Source organism: Candoia aspera, chromosome 2 (genome assembly GCF_035149785.1).
Source record: "Candoia aspera isolate rCanAsp1 chromosome 2, rCanAsp1.hap2, whole genome shotgun sequence".
NCBI classification, from domain to species: Eukaryota; Metazoa; Chordata; class Lepidosauria; order Squamata; family Boidae; genus Candoia; species Candoia aspera.
Window position 1 is genome coordinate 130,881,160 of NC_086154.1, and position 15,528 is coordinate 130,896,687.

Consider the following 15,528-nt stretch of genomic DNA (forward strand, 5'->3'; position numbering starts at 1 on the left):
TATGCAACAAAACTCAAGGAAATGCAGCAAGAAAAGCCAATAAAATTCAAGTTTTATTTAATAAATTATTGCCAATGCGTTTGCCTGATTTTCATCAAAAAAATTTGTTTAGCCTTTAAAAAGAATCATTACTTTTCATTCTATAAAAGATCTACTGAAGTATTATGTCTCCAGAAATGACTGCAAAATATAACCCCTCAGTATACTTCTTACCAGGATATTTAATAGGATTCTGTATGCTAAGCAAAATTCTTCTAATGAATATCACTCTAATGTGTCAGGAATTTAAATAAGAACCGTAACTTTGTTGATTTTGCCTATTCCAAAATAATCTCCCTCTTTTCTTTATTGTTGTAAGCTCAAATTTGAATAATGTAATCTTTGTACACCTTCAGGAACCACAGCAAACCCCTTTCGTTTTCACAAAATTACCTACTTCATTTTTTCTCCTTCCCCTTACAAGGGAAAAACCTATTGAGACTCATCTCAACAGTTTCTGCCTCTCCTAGAAACACAAATATAAATATTGGTAGTTATGCAGGGCTGTTTTGCTCACAAGTTTAGTTGGGGTTGACTGTTTTGAAAGCTGCAAGTATTTTCTCTGCAGACATGGCATCTTCCATCGTAAGAACATCAAACCATCCTGGTGGTGCAACTCTAGGAAGTTAGCCTACTCATTGACCATGGTGGCTGCAAAGTCTGGGAGGCATCATGCTGAGGAAAGTTAAGCTAAATAACAGAAGCCTTTCTTCTTAAATACACATAATTATCTTTACACAGTAAAGTACCCAGTTGGGCACTAGACCTAAGGATTCCATGTTACCAAGCACCCCTACTACCCCATCTGAGTCTCAAACTCCCATATGTTATCCTTTCAGAATTCTGTAATACTAAATGGCTGATTCCTTTTTAATTTTATTGGGGGGGGAGGCAATAGAGCATTGTGGTTCTGCAGATATACCATCAGCTGTGTCCATAAGGCTGGACCGGTTGGATGCTTTGTGCATGCCCTTCACTATTCCCGATGGAGGAAGGTCAATAGCAGATGGGCGTGCAGAAGAGGCAGGTGTGGAGGTAGTTGCAGTAACATCCGGGGGAACTGAAAAATTTTCTGAAAAGAGGATCAAGGGAAAAAAGTCAGATTCAGGTTACTTCTTGTTACAAGGTGACCCAAGAGGAGATTGGTTATGTCCATTAACTCTTCCCTTCTCTGATGCAAGGGCATATGCTTTTTGTTCAATTATCTTGACAAAAACCACTAACATAAAAGAGAGAACATGATGCATATTAAGTCTAGTTTTTACTTTCCATTCTGTTATTTATGCCAATTCACACTTCTGTTTTGGCAACGGACAGACCACATGTCTGTTTCCCAAGGTTAAAGAGACTATCTGAATTTGATTTAAGAGTCCACCGCAATGTTCAAGAGGCAGGAATAAACAGTACTCTACACCATCATATCAAGTGCATCTCTCTTGCCTAGGTAAGAATTGTACCTAAGGGCAAGAGTAGAACTTTTGCCCATGTAACTACTACTATGAACTGTAGGATTCTTCCAGATTGTCTGTTCAGTACATAACTGAGCTAAAGTGTGATGGGAAAAGTTCCTATTAACCTCTATAATTCATCTCGGTAACAGTGTATAATAGGAAAAACTTAAGATTGAATCCTTTTACAAATATATAGATTTTAACAATGATACCGACACTACTGGCTAAATAAGTCTAGACTGGGTTACTGCAAAGCTTCTCTACACTTTTACATCATTCTCCAGTCTTCTACTGAATTGCAATATAACTGCTTCTAATACACTGCTAGGTAATTGATAATTATAATTGAAAATTATCAATTGATAATTGTTAAGTTACATTTCTCTGTGACAAAGATGTACTTCTAAAGAAAATTACTTTTAAGAGCTATAGCTACTGGGAAAACACTTCAGGGCAGAGGATGCACATAGTATTACAATGCATTATATAAGCATTAGTAGTCAAATATTCAATTTCTGTAGGCAGCATATTCTGGTCACAGCACAGATGTATACAAAGAATACAAGTTCACTTACATCCACACACATATCATAAGCCACACAAATCAAAAGCTCACACACAGATCACCTTGTTAATGAATGTTATGCTCACCAATGTTATTAGTGACTAAATGGACAATTATTGAGGTGGACAGAATATTTACTGTATGTACCTTGCTGAGCTGCTTTCTGCATTTTTAATGTTGAAATGTTTTGAACTTCTAAATGTAGAAACGTATTTTCACTTGGATAAGGAATTGAAGGGCAGTGAGCTCCTCTCCAATGTACACGCTGAGACATAAATATAGGGTAGAAATATCCTGCTTTCAAACAGGGTAAGTTTTTCTGTTGCACTTGTTCAACTAATGCCAGTCTTTTCAGCCCACCTTTCAAAGCTCTTCTGATCAGTAACAGCATCTACTTCAGTTTTGTCCAGGAGCCAGTTCTCACTCAGTGTGCAGTGGTTAGAAGAAAGACACTCAGTGTTTAGTCAGATTATGTCAGTCTGTGGGGAGATAGCCACATATTTGCTGCTGCTGCTGCTAACACCCACTGAATTCAGTTTCGGTCAATCCATACTGATTTGACACATGGCCACCAAAAGAGTATGAAAATGGGCTGTCAAAAGGGCCCATGCTTCAGAACTAGAAACTGACACTCCAAGAACAATTATCTATACATGTAGATACTATATTATACTTCAAACCTAGAAACATATCAAACCTAAGCTGGGAATGTTATTGGTTGAAACATTTTCAAAATACTGAGCAAGTGCACTGTCAGTTTCTGTTCTCCTATCCGCTAGTCTTTGTGGGTTGTGTTTATTAAATCAATCAATCAAATCAAGTTCTGCTGTGATGATTCTATCCATGGCTATGTTTTATAAATGTGAAAATGCCCTAACATTTTAGAATGACCTTATGTTTATAGCTGATGATATTGTGTCTATATTATGGAGTTCTTGGTGCTCTCTGAGCTTGGTTGTTTGCTTGCAGACGTTTCATTACCTAACTAGGTAGCATTATCAGTGCAAGTGAGTCTGGGGTTGTCTGCCATTTATATGCAATATATATGATGTTACAGTATCTAGTTGGGTAATTAAACATCTTCAAGCAAACAACCAAGCTCAGAGAACTCCGCAGTTCAACCCTGAGCCTCAGATATTCTCTTCTATTGGTACCTCTATATTGAAATGCAATGGTATTCCTGGAAACCTTGCTTTTCAATAGCTGTCCTTAATATTCCTAACACTTACAAAAGAAAAAGGTCATTATAACATCAATTTGACATTAGTTATTCAACAACGGAATAGCCAGCAGTTCCAATCTGAAGGCACATTTTACCATCACTTTAATGAGAATCTCTTTATTTGAAGAAAGCATTATTTATGGTGATGGACTTTTAACTAGGTAAACCCCCCAAGTTTTCCATTTTAGAAAATGAGTCACATCCCAGTAAGAAAGAAAGACAGCAGCAACACACAGGTTGAAAGAAATAAAAAGCAGCAATTAAGAGACACCAAGTATCTACACAATGCTTGTCTGAAACCAATTAAGCCAAAGCAGACAGCACACAAAGACACAGTCACCCCGAGATGCAGCAATATTTTTTGGAACATGTTAAAACAGAAACACATATGATGGAGCCAAACAAACCCTACAAAATTTCACACAGCAGCACCAGCAGCAGGGAGCACCTCAGAGCATCAAAAAACTGAGCCTGGGGTATCCAAATCTATATATACCCCCAAAAATATGTACCACTGAGCTGGGGAAAATGGTCCAAGGCCCCAAAAGCAATATAATACTTTTTTCTAGATAGGTGGGCCATTCCCTACTTGCTTTTTGGAAAGGGCTGAGGTCAACAACTACAACAAAAATCTGATTTGTATGTAACCACTCAGTCATTGAAGAGGTGTAAAATCTCTTCCTGGTGATAGAATGGTAAAGATGGTTCTTTTCTCCCCAAGATCCCACTATTAGGCAACCATCTGGATTAAAAATCCAGATCTCATTATGGTGTTTGCCTGATAGATAAAAGAAGGGCAGTGCCTCTGGCTGGTTAAGGGGCAGACATCTACAACACAGGACATAAGGATTATTGCATTCTCTTCTGCTGGCTTAGAAGTAAAATGACTGACTATAAAGAGCAGCTCCAAGCATCAGAAACACCAGTGGCATAAAGGAAATAGCCAGGCTGCTGTGCAAATGTTTTGTGGTAATTATGACAAAGGGCTTCTCCCTCTCTCTTTCTCTCTCTGCCAGTGGAGTCTTTTCCCCATAAATCGTGCTCAACATTGCCAGACTTCTACAAAAAGTTTGGAAATAATCTGGGTTTTGACACTGGGGAGATTTCTAAAGTTTTACAGAAAAATAAATATTTGAAATGTTTAGTTATGCTGTCCATACCCCCCAGCTCCTACCTATTCGAGTATTGGCAAATACATCAGCTAGTGACCCACTGGTCCCTTTGCCTTCTCCATGGGATAGTGTAGAAGATGCTGATGAAGATGTGGATGACCCCTGAATAGATCGGTTGATCCATGACTCAGCATTCTGTAAGCTCTGATGCAATGCAGCAGATAGGGCAGCCTGGCGCCTGAGCGAACCTTCATCTTCGGAGGCAGAAGACGTGTCTGTGTGGGATCAGAAAAGGGAAGCACACTGCACTTAACATGCTCTTTTTGCAACTGAGGAAACACTGGCAAAGGCTCCGTACCACCCAATGCAGAGTGCACTAAGCATGGATCAAGGTGGAAGGAAGCTGTTAGCAAGCCCCCCCAGCTTGGGCCAGCTTGTTCCTTACTGCAAAAGAAAAGCAAGTAAAATTATTTAAACCCCATAGGAAAATTATCCATACACCCAACCCTCACAGGTAAAATAACCCTGCAGGTTATCACCCTGCAAATTGCATGCTATGGAACCTGGCTGCAGTTTTCCCCAACCACTAACAATTCTGAAATGGAAAACATCAGAATCAACCCATACCTGAATGTTTGTTTGGAAATAGGCATTCTGGGAAATTTCTTATGGTCTATAATTATTGATTTGCAGAAGAACACGGAGGAAATAAAACGTCTTTAAATATTGAGGCTGTATATGTTCAAGAATTCCTACCATCTATCCCACTTTTTCATACCAAGAAAATCAACATCAATACTGTACTAATAGAATGCTGGCTATATTGTGGGATCATAAATACTGCAACATAGATACTGCTGTAATATTCAACTATCTATGCAGCACCATTAATACCTAGGAATATTCGATCTGTTCATCTGTTTACCTGTGTAATATTTCACACATAAGTGTGCATGTATGTCACAATTGGTCCTTCAATATATCAATTATCTCATTGACTCATACAAACACAGAACTTTAAAGTGGCAGTCATTTGACCAAAAGAAAGGAAAACCAGACATCTTTTTACTGCCCCACACTGAATCAAAAATGACTTTTTTTCTAGTGAGGGTTATTACTTTGATCCTGAAGCACTCTTGACACAGATGAGAAGCCACCGCTTTTTTCATCTCAACTCTCTCACAGTGATATTGAAGGCAATTGCTGAAAAACATTATGTTCTTTCTCATCTGTTTACTTGCTACCCTGCCCCTATTCCAGGCCTAGAAATTTTTCTCATTTCACCATCAAACAGCCATTATAAACATTTAAAAACTAGAGAAGCAAGAGTAATGTAATCAGGAGCTTGAAGAGGAAGGCAATTATCGGTTCACATCTAAATTTAAAACAAATCTTCCCATCACCTTCACCTAGAACAGAGATGAAATAATGGTGAAGATCCTACTTGCTCAATAGAACTGGAATGTATGACTATAATCAAGTGGCCTTAAAATGAGTCACCTCACTGATCCATCCATACATCTCTTCTGAATGGCACAAACAGGTTTTCAGGTACTTGAACCTTTTATGTATAAATGTCAGGAACTAAACAGGGACTTTTGTGCATGAAAAGCCAAGTGTTCTGCTACTAAGCTACAGCCCTCTCCTCTGAAAAAATGAATAGAAATGTGCAGCTTTCCTTAAAATATGAACTTGCCCATATAAATACTAACAAACTCAGAAAAAGTTGAGAATCTAGAAACATGTAAAACAAAAACTGTTGATTGCCTATGGTTACCAATATGAAATTGTTGGTATTTTCATGTAAGCATTCATGTTTGGCTAATTTTATGCAGTAATTTCTCACAAGGAGTTGCTTTGATAATATAATCCAGAAAGGACCCACATAAAACGACCAACTGAATCTCAAACCAAGAGTATGTGAAATCATATCTGGAAACTACTAAAGCAAGCAACATTTTCTCAGTGTCATGTGGCAGCTGAAACAAGCCTTTGCAAACAACAACATCCAGCTATTAGTACAAAAGTCTTCCTTAGCAGAAATATGGTGTCTTCTAATGTCGCCAGCAACCTAGTCAAACCTCATGTGACAAAAAATGCCAGAAACAGGATGCAACTATTAAGATATTAATACTACTAAGATCATAAAGGTTTCACGAAGACAAGAAATTGGTGACATACTGTATACTGGCATCAGAAGTGAGCCTGATTTCTCAGATAAGTTGCATATAAAACTAACTCCATTTTATGGAGCTGTGACTGTGAAACAAACAAGTTAGTAGGAGAGAAATAATAGAATCATAGGGATGGAAGGACCTTGGAGGTTTTCTAGTCCAGGGCAGGAATCCTCAGACCATCCCAGATAAATGGCTGGCCAAACTTTGTTTGTAAACTTCCACTGATGGAACATCCACAACTCCAGGAGGCAGGCTATTCCACTGCTTAATATCTCTCATGGTGAGGAAGTTACTCCTCATTTCGAGTTTGGATCTTTCTGTAAAGGTTCCACTCACTGGTTCTTTTTCTATCCTCAGATACTATGGACATACACCCACACCCTCTCCTCTTAGCATTCTCTTCTTTAGGCTAAGCATACTCAGTTCTTTTAATTGTTCTTCATTAGATTTAGCCTCCATGCCCTTTGGCATCTTTGATGCTCTTCTCTGCATTCTTTTCAGTTCCTTAGCATTGTTCTTGTATTGTGGCATCTAAAAGTGGGCATGGTATTTCAGGTGCAGTCTGACCAATGGAGCGTACAGCAGAGCTACCACTTCCCATGATCTGACATTATACCTCTGCTGATGCTGCCCATAACTGCATTAGCTCTTTGCAGTTGCAATACCCAAGTACTATTGCTGAGCCAGGAACCACCTATCTTGTATCTGTATATCTAATTTTTCTTACCTAAGAGCAGAACTCTACATTTCTCATCACTGTATTTTGTTGGAAAAGGACCAAAGTTCAAATCTATCAAGATCCTTTTGAAACCTGAGTCCGTCTTCTGAGGTGTTATCAATACCCCCCCGTTTGTGTTGTCTGCAAATCTGATTAACATCCTTTCTATCATCTCATCTAAGTCATTTATTAAAATGTTGAAAAGTACTGGGCCCAGGACAAAACCCTGAAGTACCTTACTGCATACTTCTCTCCATGTAGACATTGTTCTATTAAGGACCATTTGCTGGATATGATTGTTCAACCAACGATGGATCATCTGCTAGTTGGATTCTCCATCCCACATTGTTCTATTTTATCAAGGAGGTGGCTATGATCAACTTTATCAAATGCCTTAATGAAGTCTAGGTATACTGCATCCAGAGCATTCTCTTGGTCTACTAATCTTGTTCCTTTGTCAAATTAAAAAAAAAAGGGAGTAAAATTAATCTGGAATGACTTATTTTTAAGTGGCTTCTAGTAATCATCTTGTTCCTTTTTGAGTGCTTGCAACCCTGTTTATCTTTTCTGGGATTTGCCCAAGTATTGATATCACACTGATTGGTCTGTGGTTTCTTGGCTTCACTTTTTCTCTTTTTTAAAGATTGGAATAACACTGGGTCTTCTCTGTGCTCCAGGAATTCTCACATAGCCCTTACAGATTTGGGCTATTTCCTGATAATCTGCTTTTGTTATATACCCCTCACTCCATTTTTTAAAACTTGTCCTTTTTGTTTCTCAGTTTATCAGAGATCTCTTTATGCAACCATAACAGTTTTGTCATCTCCCTTCCATTTTCTTTCTCCTTGGTATTGTTTGCATTCAGGGTAATTATCTCATTTTTCAGATTTTCCCAACCTTCCTGAACTATTTTCCCTTCAGGATTTCCATCCATGGAATCTTTCCTAGTTTTTCCCTTAGCTTATTGAAGTCATTTCCCTTGAAAACTATTAACAATAATCTGACTTTTTAAAGTTCTTTCTGCCTGCAGAACGGTGAATTTTAGGAACATAGGGTCACTCTCTCCCAAGATTCCTATAATTTCTACTTCCTCAACCATTTATTCTGTTTCTAAGTATTAAGTCCAGTATACATGATTTCCTAGTTCTCTCCTCCACCTTTTGAATAATAAAGTAGTCTACAAGACATGTCAAGAACCTGTTGGATTTCCCACTTACTATACAGTTCTATATTGGGGTAGCTGAGGTCCCCCTTACCACAGTGGAATGTCTTCTGGACACCATGTATTTTGTCCTCCAAGGCCCAAGCAACTATGCATAATGGAATGATGTCCTCTTTCAAGTAATAAATGAGAACATACTACTACTATAAAGGTGTCTTACGTCTAAGCCTAATATTAATGACACTAAATGGCTTGGTGCTGAATGACTCATTGAGAAAATTAATTTTCTGGGACCCAATAGGTGTCAGTACAATTGACTATATTCTAATATCAAATACTCACTGCTAGTCTTTTCACTTATTTGTTTATTTAATCAAATTTATATGGCTACCCATCTCACACAAGGTGACTCTAGGTGTCATACAATAAAACCAACAATTAAAATGTATTATAAAACAACTTAAAACATTTAAATAATTTAACATAAATAAGAACAAGATCACAAGAGGGTTAAAATCAGAATATGTGGTGCAGCAAACGCATGGGCTCCCTGCTGCCAGGGAATCCCCAAGTCTGATAAAAAAAAAACACATTTTGAGGGCTTTCCAGAAGGCCATAAGGTTGGGGCCAACATCACCTCAGGGGGGATGATGTTCCAAAGGGCAGGTGCCAGGGCAGAAAAGGCATCTCCCTGGGACCTGCACCAAGGCTGGCATCTAACTGGGAACCAATTTGAGTGATTTTGTCTGACAGATGCTCTGAAAATTCCTCCGCATGGCCTTATAGGTGAATCTCCGGGTTGCCCCCACACCCTGAAGGGCTTGGGTCACCCAGAACAAGGTCACCGGGTGGCAATCTGTGGACACAATAAAGGCAGGGAAGTATTGTCACTTCACCACCCTAAGGCCACAAGGTAGGCCTTAATAGCGGTTTGCACCTGTGTTTGATCAAGTTCATTCTTCGATGACCTCCAGTGGTACTCAGGATGTCTCTTCTCCCATTTCATCTCCCTCAGCCCTTCTGTAAACCACTGACAGTGGTGTGATCCATGGGAAGGAAGAGGTCTTATGGGCATACTCCGATCCAAGGCCACAGCTGCCCTCTCGTTCCAAGCAGCAACTAAGGTCTTAGTTGGACTGTGCAGCAGACTATTAGGAACAACCCCCAGCTCCCTCTGGAACCCTCCAGGCCCATCAGTCACCAGGGGCAGCCCGATCTAATAGGTCCTGCCTCCCCACAGTTGGGGGTGGCACCAGAGAATCTCATGGCTATGAGGGCATGATCTGACCATGACAAGGGAGTCACAAAGAGCTCCCCCAATTCCAAATTCCGGATTGCCTCCCAACCTGATAGGGATCATTACTCATCACTGGGTTTCCTCTGTCATTAATGAGATTGAGAGACAAAATAAAAAATTAAGGACCATTTTGCTCCTTCTAGGAGTGTTCAAATAGCAAAGCTGATAGCTCTTCAGCTCATCGGATGCACTCTCTCTGAAATACTAAATAATCAAGACAAAGAATGTCAATGAAGCCTTAGGGACAGATCATCAAATAACTAATTTTATACACATGGCTTTTATTAGAAAACACATTCAAACCTGATTCAATGGGAATGTGTCTGAGCAAAATCTAATCTGATGCCTATACCTTGGCCAAAAGCAAAACTGAGCCCCACTTATACCAAGTATCTGCATCTGATCTGTAACAAACAATGTAAGGTTCTCCTGGGTGGCAACAAGATTCCAAGTCAACACTGCATGGAAACTGATTAATTGGTGCAAGAAGAATAGTGAGTTTCTCCTCTCCAATTAACAGAATTTAAAACAGCATGCTGGAAAAAAAGTAATTTAATCTGATTCAGAAGAATGCATTGCTTTTCTAGTATGTTCAAAAATATCCTCTGGATATGAAATCAAGCAGCTAGCTGGTGCTTTCATTTGATAAAGGATGGAATTCAAAATTAATACAGGCCCAAGTACCAAATAACTTTAGAACATTCCATTCCTCTTCCAGTCCATGCCAATCCCATTCTGGAGATGGTCTGGCATTTTTCAGAACCTAACCTCACAACCAGAAGTGGTTTGTTGTGTTCTGGGTATGGTGTAGAAATGGGGCTGGACCACATGTAGACCATAGCAGCCCATGCCTAGTTTGAAGGATTGATTCCACTCTCAGAACAACTACATCAGTGTGGTCTGGAGGAGGAACAGAACCCTTTAGAATGCTCAGGAATGTTCCTTTCCCAGAATGGCAGGTTCCACACATTTTGAATATAAACATTAAAGAAAATTATGGTTATTGCTGCAGAACAAAACAAAAACATTAGATTTTAAATATGAAGACTGGCAAATACTTTTGCAAAGTTAATTGCATATGCATCTCTTGCAGGATTATATAACTGAGCTACTAAAAAAAGAGGCCACATAAATAATTAAACATTTAAACGATCAATGCTGTGGAAGAAAACTAGAGCTGGCAAAGACAATATATTGCTGAATATAAAAGTACAATTATCCTCTCCTTTTCAAAAAAAAAAATTTTTGCTAAGCTTTTGTTGTTTATTCATTCAGTCGCTTCTGAAGCTAGGCAAGACTAAATTAGTAAATTTAATCTTGTTAAACCTAATAAAAGCATCATTTTAAAAGTTAAAAAAGACCTGCAGCCAACTCTAAACTTGTATGTTGCTCCCTCTTCCTCTTTCGTGTTCCTGGGACTGAAAGCTTTTGATTTTAAATCAATCAGTTTCTCACACCAACTTCAAATTTAATAATCATGATAGTAATAAAAAAGGAAATGGAGGGGGAAAAAAGTCCTGGAAAATTATGATATAAACAGAAACTCTCCCTCAAATGTGATCATATTGCCTGAAATTTTTTCCTGCCCCTTTATCAAGCCCCCACCAATTCAACTGTTGATAAACACTACAAAACAACAATCCATTATATTATTGTGTACATTTCTCCATCCAGTGTTGTATTATAATTCTTTTAGTTAAATTCTACCCTACCACTTGAAAAATCCACAATTATTGATCTCTTGATAGATTTCAAATACTAAGGATGCAGCAAGAAGAACATATTAATCTTTAACATAAAGACTTCCATATTCAACAGAAAAGAAACCAGAACCAACCTCCATTAAACATTCTCTGAGGTGTACAGTATGCACGGAACATTTTTTTTTTTGTATAAACCTCACTGAAAATTAATTTCATATTCTGCACTGGTTTACCAGGTCAGGACATTCAAAATCATTATTTCAGAGGGAAAAAAATTACCTATTTTTATGCAAAAATTTGGATTTTCATATAGGGATGAACATTATTATCTGTGATTCAACATTTTCCATATCTATTTGCAGCTTTATATACAAGTACCGAAGCTGATCCCTTCATAAACAGGTATCCTAATATTTGCCAGGATTTTAATAGGGTCATATAATATGTTTCACGGGGAGCTGAATTCTCAAGTTCTTCATTTCAGCAGACAACCAAATGTCCAATGCTAACCCTGAATGTAGAGAAAGTAAAACCCACCTATTCCAACAAGTAACTCTAATTTGTAGCATGGAAGCATCACACAATGCTGTTGCCTGTAAAGGTACTAAAAATAATATGGTGGAATAAACATAAGAAGGTCTCACAAAATGTTCATCAACCTTGCAGTTGAATTCATCTTAATCACATTTATCTTACTCCAAATACTTAAAAATGAACTGTAGACCACCTGCCTCCTGCCTTTTTTTTTCCCATTTGCATCAGAACAGGAAATAAGCTCAACTTTTATATGCTGAATACATATCGAGGGAAGCTGGATTGGAAGAAGTATGGTTTTAAAACTGGAGGAAGGAACATCAATAAGCTGCACTATGCTGATGACACTACTGATGGCTGAAAATGCAAATGATCTGTAAGCTCTAGTAATGAAAGTCAAGGAGAAAGTGAATAAATAGGACTAGATTAAATATAAAGAAGTTAAGAAATACGTCATAAACTAGCACTTGGTACAGTAGCAGTGAACACCTTGGAAAAGATGTTCAGATGGCATAATGTATCTATACCAATGAAGATCAAAATTATGCAGGCAATTTACCCTTTTTGGTGTTACAAAAGACATCTGCGAATACCATGAATAGCCAAGAAAACAAACTAATGGATCATAGTACGTAGTTCTCACACAAATGACCAGGCTCAATTAACATACTTCGGACATACGCGAATACTAGTTCTCTTGAGAAGTCTATAATGCTGGAAAGGTGGAAGGAAAGAGAAATAATCAGCAGCAAGGTGGATGGACTCAATCACTATGGTGATAGGTACACCACTGCAAGACCTGAAGAGTCAGCACCAACTTAATGGCACATAATCAACAAGTTCAGCTGAGAAAACTACCCGATAATTTTTATACTGTACCATTATAAATAAAGAAGTCAAAACACAATGCAACCCCCTCCCCAAAATGATAATAATATGATTAAATATAGGCAATATGTAATTATTTCCCTTTTACTCATATTAAATGTTACCATTGGGATAACTTTTGGATGGACTTTTAGACCATAGCTAGGTCTCTGAGAAACTACATGCAGCCTTAAGGCTCCAGATTTACACAGTTCCTGTCCTAACAGTTAGGAAACCACGCTGAGATGAGGAGTAGGTCTCTAGTGTTTATTACTGCTACATAAGACAGAAAATCCGAACAAACTGAAGAAGCGTGGGAAAAACCCAGACAGATAAACCCCAAAAGTCAAGGCGGGTCTGATCTGTGTCTCTTTAAATGGCTGCTTAACTCCTCAGTACTGCGCATGTGTTTTCCCCCCTGGATAGGGGCCCCCTCCTGCTCACCATCAGTGCTCATGACATCTTCAACAAACAGACATGTTTCTTTAAAAATCCAAAGCTTCTCTTCCCCATGAGTGAGAAGGAGGTGAGATGTGGAAGAAAGGATATCTGAGCCTGAAGTTCATTGGTATTTCTTGATTGGGTAATCAAACTTTTTGTTATATCTGAATTGACCCAAGGTCAACTATTGTGGTTATTCCTGGTACAAGCTGTAATACATTCCTTGATAAAACATTTCACCCCATTTGAACAAGATATGAAATTCTGAATCTACTGCTAAATCCAAATGTACCAGGCTGGCTTATGGAAATAGCTAATGTCCTGATTATTTAATGCATACACTGCATCCTACTTTAATATAAAGCACAATGGAAGATGGGCTAGATAGATATATACATTCAGAATGAAATGTGCTGTGAATTTGAATCTTTGTTATGTATGTAGTTGTTTGCTCATGTGTTGCTCGACATGTCTTAGTAATATGTAAAGCACACAAAGGACTCCTACAAATGGAGAGGCTGAAGTAATATAACCTCATGACATTAGGGAATGAATTCAGGCTCACAAAGAGAAATGAGAAGGCTGTAATTCAAGCCTTCTGAAATAATCTGAATATCTGCACAATTAGGTCACACATGAATAATTTGGGAACCTTCAAACTGCTGTAAATCCCCCCCCCACAATATATGCAATATTCTACATTTGATCCAAACAAGAGAAATTGTTAAGATTGATTACAGTCTATGTATGGCTGGTACATAATAAAAATACGTACAGGCTTATATGTAAGCTATATTACTAAGACGTTTAATGAAGGATATTATTTCTTCAAAATCATATAAGAAAATTTACACAATCTGCATTCACAAGGAAGAGAAGCATAACATCATAAGTAGAAAACTAGCGGTGTGCAAAAACTGGCAATCTGTACTATTTATAATTTGAAACAACTGTTTCGAGTTCAAAGCACTTCCAAAATGAGAGAGAGAGCCTGCATCAAATACAAACAGTTGTTCATTCTTGAAACAGGGTGTTTTGAATTTGGGATGCTTTAAATGTGAAACATTTTGCACACCTCTAGTAAGAATCAAGAATACTGAGAGGTAATAAACAAAGCAAGTCTCTATCAAGTTAGGGCAGCTCCCAAAAGCACCTGAATTGCTGTAAGAACACTATAAAGCAGGGGTTTCAAACTCTTATTTAATTTGAGCATCAATGGCATGCCATTAAAACACATCAAACAAACAAACAAACAAATACCTCACTCACTCACTCACTCCACTGCAAAACAGATCTGATGTTTTACTCTGGCCACTAATCTGGTAGATTTTGTTTTCCAATTAATGGAACACCAGTATTTGTTTTTATATCCTGAAATGAAGCCAGCCTGAATGCTGCTTGCATATATTCATTAGTTACTCTTAACTTCAATATAGATTTGTTGATTTTCATAGGAGAGAAAAACTCTTCACATAAACATGTACATCCAAACATTGCTAGTATGCTTGTGGAAGCAGTAACCTGAGAAATCATCCTTGTCCCCCCCGCCCCAAAAACAGTAGAAAACCCAAATCCCAACATTATTACACTTCTGCTTTAAAGTCTGAAGCTCCTCTGTAACACTGTCAACTCACAGTAAATGGTGATAGTATTATGTTTGAATTATATAGGAATGTACATAGTCTGTGACACTTACTCCCAGTTTAATCTGCACACGAGCATTGCCCTTCAGTGTGTCAGCACCATTTAATCCTAAATAGACAACTATGGCCAATTCCTTGGGAGCAAACACTATTGACCTTAATGGGGATTCCTTCTAAATCAACATTCACAGGATGACAGTTTGTCTTTGACATCCCCTCATTTAATGGATTATAACCCCACATTTCCTTTTGAATTGCCTTCCTCAACCTGCTGTCTTTCGGCTGCTTTGGACTTCAGCTCCTAAAATTCTTAACTCCAAAAATCATGTTAGTTGGGACACCTGGGAATTGAAGTCCAAAACATCTGAAGAGCATCAGTTAAGGAATGCTGCTTTAAGCATGTATGAGAGCTAATTTACTCCATCTTTCCCTGTGTTGGGCTACAACTCCTGTTATCCTCAGCCTCCATGGAGTATGAAACTGAACCATGTTTGGGATGGAGCTTGAACCCTTTCCTGCTTGTATAACAAGTAACAAATTCAGCTTTTTCTTTTAAAGGTGGTTCTGTTTGAACCCTTGCACACTAAGCATCCTTGC

The 15,528-nt window shown here is 38.2% G+C and overlaps 1 protein-coding gene across 2 annotated transcripts in view; it reads right to left on the bottom strand.

Annotated features, from left to right (window-relative positions):
- The window catches only part of DIP2B (disco interacting protein 2 homolog B), a 184,467-nt gene that overhangs the window by 40,401 nt on the left and 128,538 nt on the right, over positions 1–15,528 (bottom strand). The window contains exons 5-6 of one of the 2 annotated variants that reach the window (XM_063293622.1): positions 4,452–4,664; positions 962–1,111 (exon numbers count right to left, since the gene is read on the bottom strand). In XM_063293622.1, coding sequence (XP_063149692.1) covers positions 962–1,111; positions 4,452–4,664 — 363 coding nt within the window. The remainder of the gene's footprint in view (positions 1–961; positions 1,112–4,451; positions 4,665–15,528) is intronic. The other variant, XM_063293623.1, reaches the window with a different exon arrangement.